This window comes from Pithys albifrons, chromosome 4, assembly GCF_047495875.1.
Source record: "Pithys albifrons albifrons isolate INPA30051 chromosome 4, PitAlb_v1, whole genome shotgun sequence".
Taxonomy (NCBI): Eukaryota; Metazoa; Chordata; class Aves; order Passeriformes; family Thamnophilidae; genus Pithys; species Pithys albifrons.
In genome coordinates this window covers 62770834-62791118 of record NC_092461.1, presented here as the reverse complement: position 1 = coordinate 62791118, position 20285 = coordinate 62770834, and the positions used below count along the sequence as shown (strand labels likewise).

Sequence of the window (20285 nt, the reverse complement as noted above, 5' to 3'; positions counted from 1 at the left end):
CTTTGTTTTAATGGTAGTAACCTGCCCAAGCTAGCAGGTTACATGACACTGAAGTCATGTTTTGATTAACATCAAGATTCCTACATATCTAAATCAATTCATTATGCAAAGGTACAAGAGCCAAAAAAAAATAATATTCAGAATGAATGATGTTTGGTCATCCATTCTGCAGTGAGGCTGGAAACACAAATGAAAGCAGTGCCCTTTATCAGATATTATCAGATCTGTCTTTGTCAGTCCAGAAAAAACATATTTTTAGCATTTCCAGGTTCCTGTGCTTTATCAGATATCTCATTTTTGGCATCATGTGATTCTAGGAAATCGTCTCATTTGGAAGAAAAAAATAAATGCTCTTTCGTATTTAGGATTGCCAAAAAAACTTTTAAAGTGGACTGTCATAGAGGCTATGAAGCCAAAAGATAAAGAACATGAACACAACATTTATTATTTTTTAAAATAACTTAATTTTGAAAACAATTTCTTGATTTATCTTAGAGATTTGACTCACACCTTTTTTATTTAACACTCACTGCTGGCAGGAGTAGAGTTAATTTTTCAGTGATTCTTCTGATTTCTGCAGTTCAATAACTTGAACATCATTTTGTCTGCATGGATCTCCTTCTTCTTGTCTGGGATAGCATTGAAGTAAGTGAGAGTGTTGCAAATAACTCCAGAATAGATCTTAACAAAAATATCTTTGGCAAATCTAATCTTTCAGACTGTTTCAGACTGGGCCTATTGTGCATCATGGTTAAATTATTGTTAGTCTTTTATTCCCTCTCTAAAAATATAGCAGCAGTATAAAAGTCTTTTTGATGTCTAGGATAGTGTATGTCATCACAGGAAAACTAAGGAGGTCTTCTAAGCTGATTAAATAAAACCAACAAGAGTAACAGGAGGGAAGGGAGGAGGGAAAACATTTCTTGCCTGATCTGAGCTGTTTGCAAAAGCTGCAGCAATTCTTAATCAGTTAAGGATTGAAGTTTCCCTGGTGGACTGATGACCTTTGATGTGATAATTGCTGGTTTTCCTGAAACTCCCAAAAGAGAGCATGTATAGTAGGGTTAGAAGAAAAAGGGATAAATATTAATGAAGCATTGGATTTTCATTCAAAACCAGCAGGAGCCAAGCAGTTAAATGCTCCTTTTCATCCCATGAGGCAGGATAGAAACCAAGATTCCTATAATATTTGCCACACAACTTACAAACCTTAATCTCTGAGCAGTTTTACAGTGTGTCATACATTTCTATGGGTAAGAGCTTATTCTGTTGTTGAAAAGATTATTAAGTCTGTTAGCTTTTTCTTCTTTTGAAATTGTCGTATAAAATTCGAATTTTTTTTAAGTATTAAGTTTTTACTTCCAGTGTTAACACACGCATAAATATTAATTTTCCACAATGGTGACCTTAGAAGTTTTATTCTTCAGGGCAGGCTGGTTAAATGCCCCAGGATAGGAAAATGGTAGAAGAATTGTCCTTCTTTTGTTGTGATCTGCATGAAAGTTTTTATTCTTTACCTGAATCCAAGTGGATCCTAAGTTACTATTTTTCAACATCCACTTGCACAGTTCAGTGTCATCTGCTTGATCATAGAAAATAACAGGTAAATGTGCTATAGCTAGCATGCAGTGTGCTTGCTCTCTCATGAGGTGGGTGAAAAGTGTTTGCAGAGAAAAAAGAGGTAGAATTGCTCATGACTTAACACACACAACTTTTTCTGGTTTGGTTTTGTTGTTGTTGTTTTTGGGGGCTTTTTTGTAATAGAGACACAAGTGGTTTTTTTTATCTGGTGAAATTACTTTCTTCTGTAGTTAGCCATTGCCTTAGTTAGTAGGTGGAAAGTTACTTAGAATTTTCCAAAAGGCTTACCATCTCCAGTTTGTCATGGCTTGGAAAAGATTACGTATTAGCCTTTTTTCTAGCATGTCAATCATATTGTAGTGTTATCTTGAAGTATTTTAAAGACAAATAAAATTGAGATTTTCGTACTTGTTAGCTGTGTGACTGCAAAGGCATTTTTGTATTGAAGAAATGTCTTTGTTATGACAGCCATCATATCTGACCTGCTCCCTAGGTCAAAAAAGATGAAGGGCTCTTGGTCTTAGAGAAGAAACTCATTTTGGCACAGGACTGGCCCTGCTTTCATATGCATACACTTACTGCCAACCTAGCAACATACACATTCTCTCCAAAAGATTAATACAGCATCCAATGAGACATACTGTTTCTCTGGAAAACATCCTTGCAAAGCTGGCTGAAATGGGAGGTTAAATATCAAAGGGCTAACACAAAGAAAGGGACTGATCAAACAACCAGACTATTCTGTGATTTACATAGGTTGTTTTGCTGATGATTAGGTAAAGAAAAACCTGCTGAGATGAAGAGTAAGCAATTACATATTGAGGAAACTCTCAGACTTATTACCTTATTAGTGGTATTCATAGAGAGACCATCCACAGGCCGATCCCTTGCTAATTCCTCATAGCCAACAGCTTTGTTGTGCTTACTTTATGTGATTTTCTTGGAGGAATGGAAAAGGCAGGAAATACTCACTAAATACATAACCACCAAACATCAGAGAAAAAATGAAGAATTCAGGAAATATTGGCAAATAAAGAAGGTTTACTAATGCCTGTATCTCATCTTCAGCTGTCAATGCTATTCCTAGAAGGCTCGTTAATAAAAAAAAATAAGAATAAGAAGAATCACAACCACTGGTTAGTGCAAAACACAATAAATCCCAGATTGAGAGGGAGATACTTCATTGTGAGCACAGATGACAAGAGAGTAATAGTTGACTGTGGAAGTAGAGAAAACTTTGATCACTAGACTATAAATGTTTTACTGAAGTTTTGATGTCTTACATGTATAGAAAAGAAAATGGGAAATGATACTTCACAAGCATTTTCACTAGAATAGCCATGCCTTGTTCTTCCCAACTGCAATATGGCTTCCTTTCTGGTGAGGAACCTTGTCTCTATACTGACTGTCATTTTAAGCTCCTTTCCTGCTCCAGGACAGGGGACAAATGCTTAGGAAAAATTAGGTTCAGATGCCAGTTGATATTGTTAGATAGATTCAAACACAATAGTGGATGAAACAGGACATCTTACCTGTATCTGCCACTAAGGAACCAAAACAACAACAGATGGTGCCAGCAAGGCTTGTCGCTTAAGGCACAAGCATGTTGTGAGGACTTTTCTTTGTGACAACACATAGTCTTGGGACCTGTGAACAAAGTGTCAATACCAATAACCTGGCTATAGGATCAGTAGTTCATTTACTGGCATAACTGTGCTAACTTACAGTCGTTCAAGATGTGCTGCACTTGCTGGAAAAGGTAACATACTCAGTTAACAGATGATGCATCTGCTGTAATAGTCCACAACACAGCAGCAAGCATATTTTAGTCCTCACTGTTATTTTCATTACTAAAGTCTGAATGCCCTGCAGATTATGCAATTTAAATGCCCTTTGTCTTCAAAGAGAGAAAAGACATGGTGTTGAGAATTTAAGTGTAGAATGTCTGATGACTGCATATTTATATATGGCAGAGAACCAATAAAGATGAAGATTGTAAAATAAACCTGTCTGAAAATTTTGTATTACTAGATAGGCAAGTATTAGTAAATCTTTTCAAGTTCCCTTACTTATCTCCAAAGGTAACTCACATCATTAACCCTGGCCAGGAACTAAGCACTACACAGCTGCTTGCTTGCTCCCCAGCTTGCAGGATGGGGGATCCAAAAAGTAAAACTGAGAAAATTTGTGGGTTGAGATAAAGATAGTTAGTGAGTTGATAAAGGAAGATAATAATGCTACTAACAACAATGATAATAATAGAATTGGAATACACAAGTGGTGGAATTACTCACCACACTATGACCAATGTCCAGCCAGTTTCCAAGCAGCACCCTCCGGCCATCTTTCTGCCCAGTTTATATACTGAGTGTGGTGCCACATGTTATGGAATATCCCTTTGGTCAGTTTGGGTCAGCTGTTCAGGCTGTGTCCCCTCCCAATTTCTTACACCACTCCAGCCTTCTCACTGTCAGGGGAGGAGAAGCTGAAAAGCCCTTGACTTAGTATAAACACTACTTAGCAACAACTGAAAACATCAGTGTGCTATCTACCTTATTCTGGTGCTCAATCCAAAACACAACACTACCAGCTACTAAGAAGAAAATTAACTCTATCCCAGATGAAAACCAGGACACTCAGTCTGTCTTACATTCCTACAGTTTAGAGGAGTAAGTGGAACAATGTTGTGACTTTTAAAGTTAACCCAAATGTGGCATTGTCAGCTTATCATTTCTCTTAATAATTTCTGAATACTGTGTGATCTGTTTACAAGTAAAGAGATTAATTAAATGTAAGGCAGTATTAGCTCATATGCAATGTTGATGAATGGAAACAAATTCAGAAATACATCTTCAAGGAGTCTTACCTGGGTGATCATTAAAGATTCAAGTTCATGGTCCAGTCTAGCTTGGCATGTCATCATCCATAATGAATTACAGAATGGTGTTTGTTTTGCAAACTCCTGGTATAACATCCCCAGTAGTAATATCACTGGATTTTAGGGGAGGCCTTGTACTTACAACTCCTGTCATTTAACATCATAGGGATTTATAATCTGAACTATGTCTTTCATTAAAGGTAGAGATGGCCAGAGGATGTCAGTTTAGTTTCCAAGGATTCAGGTTTTTTCATTTCACACTGCAAATAAAACAAAAACCTTCCAGTGTTTTTTGGTTTTTTCTTTCCCCAGCATGAAATGGTATTGAAATTTATTTTCAGGTTGAAAAGTTAAGGATTTCCATCTAAGCCTCACATCTGGGAGTAAGCAGAGAGCTTAGTCTGGACTTGGAGTAGTCAAGCTGATCCTTCTTTGTTTTAGTTTCAATGCTATTTCATTTATACCAGTGATAATCAATTAGGTAATTCTTTGCATGAAAGACATTATGTAAGAAAACATGAAAAGATGCTGGAAGTGTTATATTCCATATACCGTTTACAAACAGAGAGAATGACAGACTAAAAATTTGTCTAAAAGTCCTGTTCAACAGGGTATTTCCATAACAGATGGCATACAGAGTAGTTTTTCAAGCCTTAGGCAGGTATTAGATGCTAACTTGTGACATTCATCACACTGTCTAGGAGATCCATCTGATTCACACCAGTCAGTCAGCTGCCTTGGTTTTAAGCAATTTCATGCTAAAAAGAAAATATATTAGCAATAGATATTTGCTCTTTGGTTATGGTTATTTGCTTCCTAAAATTGCTTTCCAACTGTGTCCTCACCTGTAGGCTAAATCCTGTATCATTCGTTTGTTGACAGAGGATATATATTTTGCATAGATGCTGTACTAAATGTTAAACCATAGAAGATAGGATAAGTTATAATAAATAAGCCCCTCTTTATCATGCTGGTAAAGGTGATGATTTATGACATTCTACTGTGTCACAATTTTTGCTTCTTCTTGTCTATTCCGTTTCCTACACAGCAGCTGTGGTTTTATCCGTAACAATTTCCTGGTGAGATGTATTTGCCCCTTACAACTTTAAGAGCAATTTTCCTACAGTTACATGCAATGGTTTTGATTCTCATTCAGCTGGATCGCTACTTACTCTGTCACTTAAAACTGATGCTGTTGCTGCCTATGTGTGTCACGGCCATCAGGCACATCTGGCTCAGCCAGCCCCTGCCCCCTCCAGGGCCTTCACTTCCCTGCCTATGGTCCAGACCCCATTTCAGCTCCCTGGTCCCCCCCAGCGTTGCCCGGCATTTTCCAGCCTGGCCTGGGCCTGCCCTCATCCCCAGGGAGTTGCCCAATGTGTGGGGCTGTGGCTGTCCCTGTGCCCTGCTGCTGACTGGGGCATAGGGTGGGACAGGCTGCCAGATCCTACCTGGCTGCTACCGTCTGTGGCTGACAGGACCTGTGTCCTGAAAACATGCTTCTAGGTGTTACTGGAAACACAGGAGGATTTCATTTGCAGATACATAAAAATTACATTAGCAGGTGTAGGAAACAGATGCCAATGCTCAGACATTTCGCTGTATCTCTTTCCCAGCTCTATTCCGTGGAAAGTGGAATATGTAACTCAATATTGTAATAAAGACATAGTTTTGATAAATAAAGTCATGCAAAGATATGTGCAAGAGTTTTACAAATCACTACAAGGTTAAGACAAATGCCTCTGACAGGAGTCAACAGAGCCTTTTAAATGTGGGAGATAATGAAACAAGCCACTGCCATATGATACTTTAGCACGATGTATTTTTCATTTCAGATCCCTTCTCCCTCTTCATACCCTGAAATGTTTGATATATTTTTGGCCAGATTTAAACATGTCCATTATCTAAACATATTTTACCAGTTAGGGAAAAGGTAAGCTTCTAGGAGCTTTCAATAAAATGAAAAAACAAGAAGGTGGGGTTAATGCAAGCTGGTGACTGAGAAGTGGGTTATGCTCTGTCCTGTGGGGGTGCCATGATCCACACATCCTGAAGGTCAAGGGAGGGGATTTAAGATACGTTGTCTGCTTGAAACCACCCTTTTAAGGGAGGTACTAGAGAGAGCCAAGAATTTTATAAAAGCACATTATAATTTGAAAAAAAGAACAGAGAGATGGGCAGGTCTTTTGCACTATCTGTTTAACACCATCACCATCATAAGTGTTTTTCCCAAACAGTGTTGATGCTTTTGTTTAGATGAAATTACAGTTTCCAGATACGCATCAGGACACTAAACATGAATATTTTCAGTCTGGATGTTTTTCTGTATTAATGTACATTGTTGAAATCTTCTGCCACAAAGGAAGATGTTTGAGCAGAAAACAGCAATTACGTCACAATCTCCTTGTAGTCTTTTTCTGAAACTTCTGTCCCAGAGGCATTGTTTGCTCTTCACTGAAAGCCATGGAAAGCACCTTTAATTTTGGAAGGACGTTATTAGGAGCCTGTGTTAGTCTAAGAAACCTATGACCCTCAGTCTCAGATTATTATTAAGAGCTTATGATCAGAGCTGCCTACATGAGTAACCCTTACTATTTGGAAGGATTCTGCGGAAACAAATGCAAGTTAATAGCCTCATTTCTAGTGGAGAAAAACTCTGGGAAACACATTAATCATTGTGAAGTTAACAGACCATATTGATATCTCAAGAATAATAAATTTTGATAACTGTTAAGATATTGAAAAATAAAAAGGATTTGTCAGATTTAATACATACAGGGCTGGTTATGGTTTGCCTTCTTTTCCAGGAGATTTTTCCTATAAAAACTGCTTTATTGTGGTTATAAACCTTCCGTCAAAATTTCATAAATGAAATGTAGAAATAAACATATTTTGCACATGCAACGCCATTGTAAACAGAGGCTTTGGAAAATTATCGTGATTCACCATCTGCAGCCCTGTGCTTAGAGTTTTCAAGTCTTCTAAGAAACAAACAAGCAGCCTTAATGATATTTTCAGGAACAATTGGAACTTAACTCTGTGAAAAATTTGAATTTCCATATTTTAAAGTAGTAACTGTTTCAGATGTTGAGACAGAGGATGTAACATTTGAGCTGCCTTCACTTAGACTTTAAAATCAGTCATATGGGACAGAAGTGGCCCCTCTGGAAAACTATTCATTTAACTCAATAAATTACTCATTTTTGCTTGTTTATTTTAAAGGACAACATACACAGGAATGTATTCATGGCAGATGAATTAGCTCCTATATTATGAGTGTGCAGTGTTGTTAGTGTGAAACATTTACACCACTCAGCTCATCAGAAACCAGTGAGATCATTTGTTTTGTTCCAGCTGTGCTCTTTACATTTACATGGGACTGGAACACAGGGTATTTCAAATCTCTCTTTTCTCATAATAAAGTTGGACTTTTTTCTAAGTGCCTACTGCTTTCACTTTTTTATTAATGAGACAAACAAAAAAGATTCTAAATCAGTTTTCATTTCTGTTGACACAATGACAACTGAAATAATTGGAAGACATGTCCCCAGTTCAAAGGATGTTGGGTAAGGCCTGAAATTTTGGCTAATTCTCTTGACTGGTGAACAAAATTTAGTCTTTAACATTGAAGAATCTTAAACAGGAGGACAAGTATCAGGGATTTCTTGTAAGCTGTGTACAGTGATGAAATGACAGATGCATTGACAGATGCAGACATTGCTCCATGAGGCTACTATATACCAAATTCTAGGACTGACTAAAATAATATGTCCAGATCTAGGTTGTCAATATGGGAAAGGCATCAGTAAACTGGAATGTGTTCAGCAGATGGCCATCAAGATGGTTGGGGATTGGAGTTCTTGTCCTGTGTGAGGAAGCTATGGGAGCAGGGTTGTTCAGCCTGGAGCAAAGAGAGATTTCAGGTGATCTAACAGTAGCCCCACAGTGCCTAGAGAGAGGTCATTGAGAAGATGGAGCCTCATTCTTTACAGTCATGCATGGTAGGAGGACAAGATAAGAGACAATGGACATGAAATATAAATTCCAATTGGATATAAGGAATAACAAATTCACTCTCAGAACAGTCAGGCAGTGGAACAGGGCCCCAAAGCATTTGAGCAGTGTCCACCCTTGCGGTTTTCAAACCTTACTTGGTAAAACCCTGAGCAGCCTGGTATGACCTCACAGCTGAGCCTGCTAAAGACAGAGAACTGGATTCTCTGTATGTTGGTCTAAACGTTTCTGAATTGGGTCATTGACACAGTTTATGAGACACCTTTCATATAAGAACGGCTCATGTACATTTAGGGGGAAAAAACCCAACCATCTAGTAAAGCAAGCATTGATGGTTTCCCCACAATAATCACTGTAACCTGGGATGCCTCCCAAAATCCTTCCTACACAAAATGAAGAAAAACACTACAGTACTGTCTTTTGCCTTTCTATCTCATCTCAATTTTCTGAGAGTGATTTCCTATATGGCCTGTTCTTTGCCATTCCTGATCCATGCTGTATTATTCAGAAGTTTCTACCTAATGATTACCAATTTCTATTCCTGTCTTTCCTTCTTTGTGCATAATGCACAGTCAGGTGCTGCAACATAAGGTTGACTGCCTGCTCTGTTACTGCTAGAGAAAATAATTAGTTATGTGCTGTGTCAAGCATCTTAGAATCTTGGCTCATAAGCAGGCTTAAAATTAACTATATATGAAGATTATTTATATATATATATATATATAAAATGTATAAATGTGGTATAAAATAATGTGTCTTCATTGCTAAATAGGAACTTTGCTTGGTAAGAAGTGCTTTGGAAATAAAAAAAAATGTTTGCCTCAATGTATTCAGCTTCATCTTTCATGCTTTAAAAATGCTCTCTCATCTACAGAAGCCAGTGCTGTGAAATTGAAATACCTGTATGTGCACTTGAAAGATGAAGAAAGTGTTTCTGCAGGCATTTTCACTTGGAAAATGAAGGTGCATTTATATGTGCTACCCTTTCAAAATGTTTTCTGAGATAAAGTTATTCACAGGATAATTTCAGTGAGTCATTCTTGAGTCTTTTAGATCTCAGACTGAGGGTTATTTTCAAGCAGCTCTTCAAGAATGGATTTTCAAATTTCAGACTGGTATTCCTGACAGAGAAGCTGTATATGATATATTCTGTCCTTGAACAAGCAAATGTGACTCTAATTTCAGGCTTTTTTGATAGAACTACTAATTTTTGAGTGAAATTCAGTATTCAAATGCTTTGTACATTTTGGTCTTCCCTCATATGCCACTAATGCTTAGGGTTTTTTCTGAAATTATACCAAAGAGCTTAAAACATCCTTGCACCAGGAATGTATTGAAGAGCCTGAAGGTGGTTGTTTTAAGCAGCTGAGCAGTCCTGTTGAATCCAACAGAGGTATTTAGTTTGCACAGCAAAACATGTATCAGGGTCTAAGTAAGTCTTGGACACCTGATCTGGCAGTAAAATCCATCAATTGTACTCCTTGCTCATATTTGCTCTCGTTCCTGTACAAAAGTGTTTTCACTTGACAGAACATGGCCATGTGAAGATGATTTTCAGTTTCCCCGTGACGGATCAGTCACAGGTCACTCTGTGAGTCCCCCAGAAATGTACACAGGGAGGGGATTGCCAGAGTGAGTGTGGAGAGAGGGAGTGTGGGACAGTGAGGTGATGGGACGTGAGGGGACTGGAAGGATCACTGTGATAGCAGACACAAGTCCTCCCGTTCCTGGGCTGGGGCTTTACCTTGTGCCCCACCAGGTAACATAGCTTGGGGAACACCATCAGGGGCTTCCTGATTGCAAAGACAATTAAAAGTAAGATTGATGGCAGGGTGGTTATCTTCTCAGCAGTGCCTCAAGTCAGTGCAACTCCCTTCCTGACTAGTCTTTATGGAAAAGGATATGAAGAATCTGTTTTTTTTGTAACAGATTGTTTTGTTTGGTCTGACTGTTTACTGTTACTAGTAGGCTTCTTTATACTACAGGTTTGTCAGGAAAGAACTTATTTGAAAACATATCTCTTGGTCTGTCAAGGAGCTTTTACATTTAAATCAGTGAAGGTAGAATTTGTACTGTGCTGGGACTGGAAAAACTGCCTGACAAAAAGCAGTAGCCTACCAAGAGAGATTGTGCTTTACAAACAGCACTCAGGACCTGATTCATCAAGTCTATCTTGGTAGTCCTCTTTCAGTTTGAACTTACTGAAAATAAAACTCATTTGAATATAATGGGATTATTTAAAAAAAAAATCAGTCTTGGAGTTCAGACCTGAAAGTGAAAGAAAAGTCAACAGACCTCACAACATGCAATCTGTAATGAACCTACATTCACATGAGCACACTCAGTGTATTTAAGCACACAAAGTGCTGATGCTACAACTAAGTTCACTTTCTGCACTGTAGTATTAGAGTAAGTTTTCAAAAAGCACTTAGAGGAACTGCCTGACTCACCTGGTTATCCAGGGGATGATAGTCCTATGGTGTTCCTGAGCAGTCAGTCCTTTAGCATTCCAGCTAAAAGTACATTTGAGTACCTCTCCTAGAAATACATATGATGCTATCTATTTGCATACATGCAGTTACGTAGATTCATATTGACATTTCCTCACCCTTCAGTCCTTACGTAGACCCCTCTGGTTCCCATGAGTGTGTATTGCTTCCCCTGTGTGGTCAGCAAGGAGAGTGGTCAAAGCAGCCATGCATTAGGCTCAGTTTCCACTCAAGACCACCCACCTGCATGATGGCACAATCTACCCTAACCTCTCCCATTGACACCAGAGGTGTGTACTTTGCCATGAGGAAATGGCCGTGTTCTCTGTCTTCTCAAAGACATAGGTAGATCCTTAAATACTCTGTCCTAAAGATGCTGTATTTGTAATCAAATTAATCATGTCTATTTATTTAGGGGAAAAAAGTGTTTACAAGACCAAAAATCAAAAATCCATCTTTCAAAGAGAGTTTCAGACATCTGAGGGGAAGTAAAATATCTAGACAGTAAGCTTTTAAAATTAAGAGTTTTCTATCTAAAGAAGATATGGAAAGCTATGCTCTTGCAGTTTCTGAAGAGGGTAGACTTAAATAGGAATTTAAAGAAATGTGCAAACTAAATTGCTGTTTATAACTTCTGCGATATGATCTCCCAATGCAACACTACTTACTGAATCACTGAATTGTCAGTGTGTTATTGTATGGTATATCTTCTTAGTGCCCCACACTGCTGAAGTAGGCAGGAGTATAGCAAAGATATGTGATTTTAAAATGGAACTTTAAAATTACCTGAGATTCCTTCATACATAGAATTTACTCTTTATATTTGAAAAATACTTGGAAGTCTTTTAGTTATTATATTATCTCGAGCTGGAAAGTCACTTTCTTTAAAGATAAAAAAATCTGATATCAGGAGCCTGCTTGGAGCCTAGCACACATCTAATTATCTCTCGGTCTTAATTATTTAGCAAGTGCTAATAAACTGCACATATCATGACACTCATGTTTAATAAGCATATAAATTTAATTGATTTTTTTGCCTCTCTTTGAAGACTAACAGACATGGAATTCAATCACAAGGCAATGGCATTATAACCTCCAGTATAACATCAGGTTTTAATAAGCCTCCTGTTTGCTGCACACATGTGCTTAAGACTGCCTGGAAACCAAATCAGTAGAAAAAAGGGATTACTTTAGATTACTTTGAAATGTGCATTGTTTGAAATGGCCTCTGGTGACCAGCTTTCATGAATGGCTGATTTTACTTGTGGGGCACGTCATCTGGCTCAATTATATGAGGCTCTTTTGTATGACAAGTGCACTTCTTGGCTGTGTTGAAATATGAAATGCTAAAATAAAATAAATCAAATGGTGGGAAATACATTTAAGTAACTTTATATTATTAGAAGTTTGTAACTTAGCAGAAGACATTCTTCTTACTGAAAAATATGTGGGAATTTTCTTTTAAAACTTTCACAGATTTGAGGTTAATATAAAAACATTAATTTTAATTTTCTTTAATGTTCTGTTCAGCTATATTAACAGCATTAAAATCAAAGACATATTTTTCTTTTCTGAAAGGCAGATAATTCCTTCTACAGTTACGCACTTTGAAAATGTTATTGGAGTTTGCTGTTTCACCCGAACAAATGAAATGGTGGAAACTTCTACCTACTAAGAATATCCCTTAACCTGTACAAGGTTATAAAAGTGGGTTAACAAGTGTGCATTATACTTTCAAGTCACTGCAAGCTTTTTCCTTTCCTGTCTGTAACTGTTTGCAAAATTACAATGTAAAAACGTAATATAAGGTTATAATTCTCCCTACCTGCAATTACTTTAAATTATAGTTACTTTAAATTAACCTAGCCTGAGGCACTGAGGATACATCATTAGAATGCACAGATTACATTTGAAAGGGGAGCAGATAGCTGATTGATTAGTAAAGTGTGTTGGAAATCCAATAGATAAGGATTAGATGAAACCCAGATAGGAACTACATTCTTGTGTTCACTGTAAATCCTATACTTTACAACCTAGATTAGGGGATTAACCTTTAAAAAGAAATGGTAGGTCTGGCTTTTTCCTGACTTCTGCTCTACTGTAAATATGTTTCCCATGGCTGCAGTCTCAATATTCCCACAGGAAGCTGACCTGCAGATTTACGCGGTTGTGCTTGGTAGTCTGAAGTTGCAGCATTAGCCTTTTTTAAATACAAGATAGAAGAGTAAGATGTGAGAAGAGCATTAAGATTACTAAACTTAAAACAGTCACCTGTCAACAGCTTTTTCCACTGAAGTGCTTCACTGTATTAGTGAAAGTGAGAGTTGTTGTTGTTGTAGTGTGTCACAACCCTCTAGTTGTCAAGGCAATGTGACTTAAGGGAGAGATTTAAGACCTCTGAACTGCTGGGCTGCTGTGGTGCAGATCAACATCTTGCCTCCCTGACCTTTTATTACATAGTTTTAATCTGTCTGCACAATCTTCATGCAATTACTAATCTCATGAAGTTACTCATTTTGTTGGGTCTCTAACCACACACCTGTTACGATTCATAGCATAGACTATGTGAGAGTTTACATGGTTCCATCCACCCTTTGACGTAAACATCAAAGATTCACAGAAGCTGTATATTTGTGGCTGAGAAAACCTCTTTCACTCTCTTTCACCTTGGAGTTTCCATGTATGCAAAATATTCTCGAGTACAGCAGCATTGCCAGGTGGACACATTTCAGTATAAAGCAAAGAACTGAAAATGGTAGCTGTAAACCACTAATTCTGGCATTTGTAGGGTCACGGGTGGATGAAGCCACCTCCAGTTAACATGATGCCAATGACTGATTTCTTGCTCCACGGGCAGACTGGCAGGTTTTTGAAATTATAGTCACCAGGTGCCCACCCAGTGACCAATCTCCAGGGTCACTGGAAATCACAAAACACTGACAATAGCAGAATTCCAACCCTGAATTAAGAGAATTCTTCTAGTTGTCCTTTGCCTTTCTATTTTTCTTATGGAGTGCCTGATTTTAAGAAGGTCATATTCCTGTAAAAAGTGCTCATTAAAACCAAAACTGTCAAGTCAGCAGGTCATAGGTAAAATACATAGGAAGATGCTCTTCTGCTTGGGATGAGAAAGGAAAGCTCATTTTCTTCCAGTGATTGATATCTGAGGTTGTGTTTCTTTGAGAGGTTTTATCTGTTTATCAGAGAAGCTTGTAAGAAGAAATTTTACATTATCTTTTGCATAAAGGAAATGAGGCAACTTAACACTTGCACTGACAGGGCCTTCTGCTTCTTTTCCACGCCTTTAATGTATTTTTGTGCAAAGCTCTATGCACTTGTCAGAGAATCTAAAAAATGTCCTGAGTTGCACAACATCTGTGTTGGACTACATCTTAATTATATATGACTATGTCAATTTTTGGAGGCAAGGAAATCTAACTACAGAGGTAAGATCTGTGGGATACTGGATAGCAGTGAGGAACACAACACAAATTGCTGCTGCATTAGGAGTTTTTTGGGTTAGGATCCCTATAATACCTTACACTCTCAATTCATTGGGCACATTTATTGCTGTTATCTGGGGAACAGAAACCAGAATTCTCATTATTTTGTTTGCTAATCATACAAACTGCGGGTACTGACTGACACCCCTGAAGGCTGTGTTGCCTTGGCAGGATGTTTGGACTAGATGATCTCCAGAGGTCCCTTCCAACCCTAATGATTCCGTGATTCTATGAGTCTGTGATCCTTAAGCTCCACAATCACAGTCCACATTATTACTATTATTAACACTGTTTCCTTTACTGGAAGTAGCTGATATATTTTTACCCCTAAGGAAAGGCCAATAGAACAGTGGACCTTAACGTATTACTTTGGATATTGCAATATCCTCAGTGTTCTTGGTCAAAAGAAAACAGCAATGCTGTGGTATAGAGAAGACAAAGTTGTTTACCCTTTGTTGCCACTTGGTCATGAATTACTGGTGTGGGCATTGGATAGCACATGGTACTGGGGGTGGACGTATGTCCGATATCCTTACTCATTATTCCAACATTTGCTTTCAGATTCGCAAACAAGAAATTTGTTCTTGTAAGCCAGATTCCTTGGGTATATGGAAGCTGCATTTGTAGAATATTAAATATTAAGAAGTCCATATATCTTTAAAATCCGTTATGGAGTATTCTTGTGCATGGATACTCAGTGCCCTGTTTCATAAATGAAGTGTAGGAGTCTGGGCATATTTTTATTGGCCAAACACAAAATGTCATTTTAAGTGAAGAGAGTAAAAATGTGGACATGAAAACCAAGTGGAAAACGCTCTTCTTAGTTACTGCGTAATACTGTCGTAAGAGACGTAGAAATAAAGTCTTCATAGTTTTTATGCTATATCACACAAAGTGGCACTTGTAACCTCTCTTTGCAGTGCCCTGCCAATGTAATTGAAGTTTCATGAGTAATTAATTCTCCATGCCAACAAGTCCTTGAAATGCCCATTACAATACTAGCAGGATAGAAACAACTAAAGATTTGTGTTTTCTGATTTTATCCCTTGAAAGGTGGTTGTAAACTATGAATTTCTGCTCCTGGGGGGAAAAAATGACAGAAAGAAAAAATTATATTCAGATGACAAAAACTAGTTTCTGTGGATTCCTCTGGTTTCCTTTATTTACTGACTAGATTTCAGTTCTCATAGGTGGCTTCTGTAGGATACATATACTTCACATTTCACCAATAGCATTTGTTTACTTGGCTAGAGAAAAGCATTTTATAGTACTGTCTTTATTCCTGAAAAAAATTTAAGGTTGCTTCCCCATATAAATTTGAAAAGGTCCTTTTCAGAATTTCTCCTATTTTTGTCCATTTCTCAAGACAAATTGCAGTGTCTGCACTTACAGGCTACAAGCCGGTATCCAACACAAACTTTGCAGCCTTATCTTTCCAATCAAGCCTGTATTTTGACAGTTTTCTTCATTTCCTTCTAGGACGGGAAATAGACTGTAAAAGAACAAGTTGTCAAAAGTCACCTTTTAATAAAAATTTGCTGTATGCAAAGCTGAAATAGGAAAAACAAAATATGGCATTACTGTGCTCTTGTGCAAAAACCGTTCAATGAACCCTGAGTGATTAATTTTATATGTGTAGATCTGGCCTGATATTGTCCTTTATCCATCAATACAAAAAAAATAGAATTGGAAAAGAAATCTTCATATTGTTATTTCTAGAAAAGATTTGCCAAAGGTGGCTCTAACTTGCTACAGAAAAAGGATTTTTTTAAAAACTAAATAATATAGACCAGAGAGGGTAAAATGAAAAGTACTGGCTAATGTCAATTTAGATTAGTGCAAATTTTATTAGCACTGAGGTGTAATTGTCAGAAACTTGCCATTTCATACTGTGGGGGATTATTCAAACATTGGTGCCAATGTTTGCTCAACATAGTCCGGATGGCTGCACTTTCTGGGTCACCATTGTCTGGAAAAGTTTGCTGTATGGTACAACTGAGGTAAGAAACTAAACACTGCGTCTCACTTCACGTAGTCTTTTGTGCTTTGTGATGTGAGTCAAAGTTTCACTATTTAAAGATCAGACATTTAGAGACATTGTATTTCTGGGTTTGCACCAAGATCATGTGGTATCTGGTATCTGTCAGAAGAAGGCTGACTTCTCTGGTAACTCTGGTCTTCAGGGTTTTTGTCAGTTTTTGTGGGACTTAACAACAAATACATGGAAATTCAACTATTTTTAAGTCTGCCCAGACAAATTACAGACTTTCAGTTACTTAGCTGAATGTTGTGTAATCATTGAAGTAGCATTTAATGTTAAATGGTAATCCCCTGTATTGACTTTGCAGTGCTATAATGTTAGTGGAAGGCTGGAGTATTTGTTGGTGCAGAGACAATGAAAGACAAGATTTCTCTGCCACAGACGCTTGGATTTTCCTTTTAAAGGCATTCACACTCTTCTGGTGTAATTACAGCCTGCCAGAGTGAGGAGCATGAAACTGTTTAGCTTGCGAAGCTTAAAATAAAAGGTGTATGTGGAAACAAGAACACGATCCTTTTTCTAGCAGTCCAGCATCAAGTCCCATCCCCTCCCTCTCCTGTGGCTTCTCCCCCTGAAATTTAGAGCATCTTCCTATTAGCGCATTTTTAGGTGAGTGATGGGGCCCTTTTTATCTTCTATCTTGTTCTCATTACATTGTTTCTCTTTATTAATCTGTTTGTAGTTCATGTTGCATGTCTGAATATGAAGTCTCAGGTGTGGGTACACAGATCTCATGATTTATGCGCCATTATGTTAATTATATAAGGCGCACCCCAGTTCCCATGCAGTCTTCCCCTTGGGCAGACTTGCTGATTGTTCTTGGGCTTGGTGGTTTTGTGACATTTTTTTAATTGACCAATATCACCGTGCCTTATCCGTAGTCCCAGAACAGAACTAGAAGAAACGTATGTGGCAGGTCAATACCCTGAAGGGAACAGGCATGACTCCATGATTTCTTTCCCACCCCCTTCCTTTTTGCCCCCAGATATTTCCTCCCTTCCCTTGTGTTACAGGACAGCTTTGCAGAGCTTCAGTCAATAATGCCAAAAATGTTAAAGTGGCTACCCCTTCCTCCCCAAACCAATCAGTTATTTTCAGCCACAGGTTTAAATCTGCTGCATCAAAGCCAAGCCTCTGTGCTTGCAGCAGGTCTTACAAAAGCAAGGCTGTTTGACTGACAGACACAGAGTGAGGGTTCTGATAATGTACTGAGCCAAGTCTGGAAGCGGAGTATCGGGGATGAGGCTGTGGCAGAGGCACTGTGCATTATCGATGAGGCACTCAGGTCTGTCGTTGATTGACTGAGGGACGGTTATGCTCCTTCACAATGCTGGGTGAGATCGTATGGACTGTCACTTAATAGGAGCTTTCTTGTCAGTGGGAAGATGACTTCATGTAGTGATCCAGTGCAGATTTCAAATGAGAGCCATGCTCTCCCCTCTGCTTTTAAGGGTTTAGTCTGTCATGCAGGTTAGTTAAAATAGCGTAGGTGCCATACGCTGGAATTAACTCTTATTCTCAGAATCTCACTGTAAATCTGGCCATAAATGTTGGAAAAGTACCTGTATTTGGTGACATGAGCTGTTTGTCCTTTAGCAGACAAGGTGCTATCTAGCCCCTGAGTAGGTATGGTGTTAAATTAAGTAGGGGGGCTAGGGGAATGCAAATTTTCTTCTCTTTTCTTTCAGGACAGAGAAAGAAGCTATAACAAACAATTCTAGAAACTTTGAAGCACAGCCACAGTACAGAGGTCTCTGACTGACAAGCCTACTGCTTTCTCCTTCACAGGGCTCCTCCTACAGATGTTCTGAATACATCTGCATCCCGGCAATCTTTTACTGCACCCAGGTACTGAATATAGGGAACAAGCTGCATAAAAAGAAGCGTGGGGTGCAGGAGAAGGAGTGCTGTGAGGAGTATACCAGAAATCATGCCTGCACAATACAGGCAATGGCATGCCTTCAGGCAAAAATTTTTGAGAAAGCATAGTTGCAAAATGACCGAGTTTATTCTTAGAAAATGACAGAATAAAGCTCTTTTTCAACAATGTGGCTTATAATCATGTTAAATGGTATGTGTCAGGCTTGACTTCCCTAAGTGTCATCCTTTCACTGTATGACTGGAAGTTTATTTATTGCTTGAAATGAATTTCTTTTTCCTCCCAACAGGCTTGAAAACTAGAGCTCAGGCACTTCTGGATCAGTCTTTTCATTGAAATACTGGAACTACTATGAAGTCTGCTTGGTTTGCACTCATCTTTGCAGTGCTCAGTACTGAATTGCTAACAAGTCACTGTTCCACCATCAAGTCCCCACGGTTCAGAGGACGTGTGCAGCAGGAGCGAAAAAATATCAGACCAAATATCATCCTTGTACTCACAGATGATCAGGATGTGGAGCTAGGTGAGAAATAATCATTACTTGCTACTACATTTTGTCATATGTCTTATAATTTCCGCCAAGCAGAAAGTGCTTTAAATTCAGGGAAGCTGGTGGTCCTGGAACAATATCAGAGTCTGCGACAAGTTTGAAAAATGAGTTAACAAATATTATTTAATAGCATTCATCACATTTAGTTATAGACTTTAGGAAATACATGCTTATCAAAATCCACCACAAAAGCATTCAATAATACATGCATGGACATACAGGTAAAAAACTTGCATCAAAAGCCCTTTCTCACGTTATGGCTTTCTGTAACATTTAAAAATTTGAGCCTTACAAGGTCAACCTATCCCTCAGTGCTGCCTAGGTATCTCTGTCTTCATGTACTTGTCACAGTCATGTGTCATCTGACATGTTTATGCAGGCAGGCAAACAGGTCTGGTTTCAGGACATAATCTCAATATTTCTATGCATTATATGAAGAATTACATATTATTGACTATTTAAAATTCATCTGCTTTGAAGCTATGCTATATATATATATAAAATATGCTAGTTTTGCTTTCAGAAGTATACTAAATATCTGAGCACAACCTGGACATACTAGCCAGAAGTGATTTTCACATATTTTTCATAGGGTGGAAAAAGTTAAAACACTTGAATGGTGTTTCAGGAGGCCTTTGAATGCTTTACATTAAGTAAGTCAGAAAGATATTAATGGTAGTTATGCATATAGCTGATTTTTTGGTTCACTGCCCAAAATGAAAAATCAAGGAGAGAAAGAGGATCATTTTAGGCTACCCCCAAGCAAATATTTTTGGTTTGAGGGTGGGATGTGAGATCAAGAAGGTGAAAAAATGGCAAATGAATTTGCAATTAAATCCTGCATTCTTAGCTTTTTTTTTTTTTTTTGTAATGCAAGTCGTATTTTTACCGGAACTATAGTGAATTTCTAAACAACATGCCATATGACATTGAAAATTAAAATTGCTTTATTCCAGGAAACTTAGAATCAAAAATCACATACTACAACAGAAAGTTGTAGACAAAAAGTGGTCTGGATTTAAAGGCAATTTTTAGTTGATAGCATTTTTGTCTTCTCATGATGTAATAATAATTTCACAGCCCTGCAGGGTTCTGAGAACATAATTGCTGAACTGTATTTTGTGACTGCATGTTTTATGTAGCAGAGCTCCAAAACCAGTCCTTCAGATCTGAGCGCATCTTACCTTTCTTTTTTTCTCACTCTTTCAAATGTCTGCTCTGTTTAGCCAAGCTGCATAATGAGTAGCTGTTCCTAGCTCTATTTTTGGCCTAAAATACAGCTATTACAATAGGAATATGCTTCTTCTTGTTAGAGTAATTCTGAAAAATTCTGAAAAAGGGTCAAGCCAT

General features: G+C 38.0%; 1 protein-coding gene across 9 annotated transcripts in view; it reads left to right on the top strand.

Moving 5' to 3' along the window:
* SULF1 (sulfatase 1) overlaps nt 1-20285 on the top strand; it is a 181357-nt gene that overhangs the window by 97090 nt on the left and 63982 nt on the right. For 5 of the 9 annotated variants that reach the window (XM_071554381.1, XM_071554379.1, XM_071554380.1 and 2 more), the window contains 2 exons: nt 18295-18354; nt 18675-18908. In XM_071554381.1, coding sequence (XP_071410482.1) covers nt 18737-18908 — 172 coding nt within the window. In that variant the 5' untranslated portion in view covers nt 18295-18354; nt 18675-18736. Of the gene's footprint in view, nt 1-16959; nt 17116-18294; nt 18355-18674; nt 18909-20285 lie in introns of those variants that run through there. The other 4 variants (XM_071554385.1, XM_071554386.1, XM_071554382.1 and 1 more) reach the window with 2 other exon arrangements.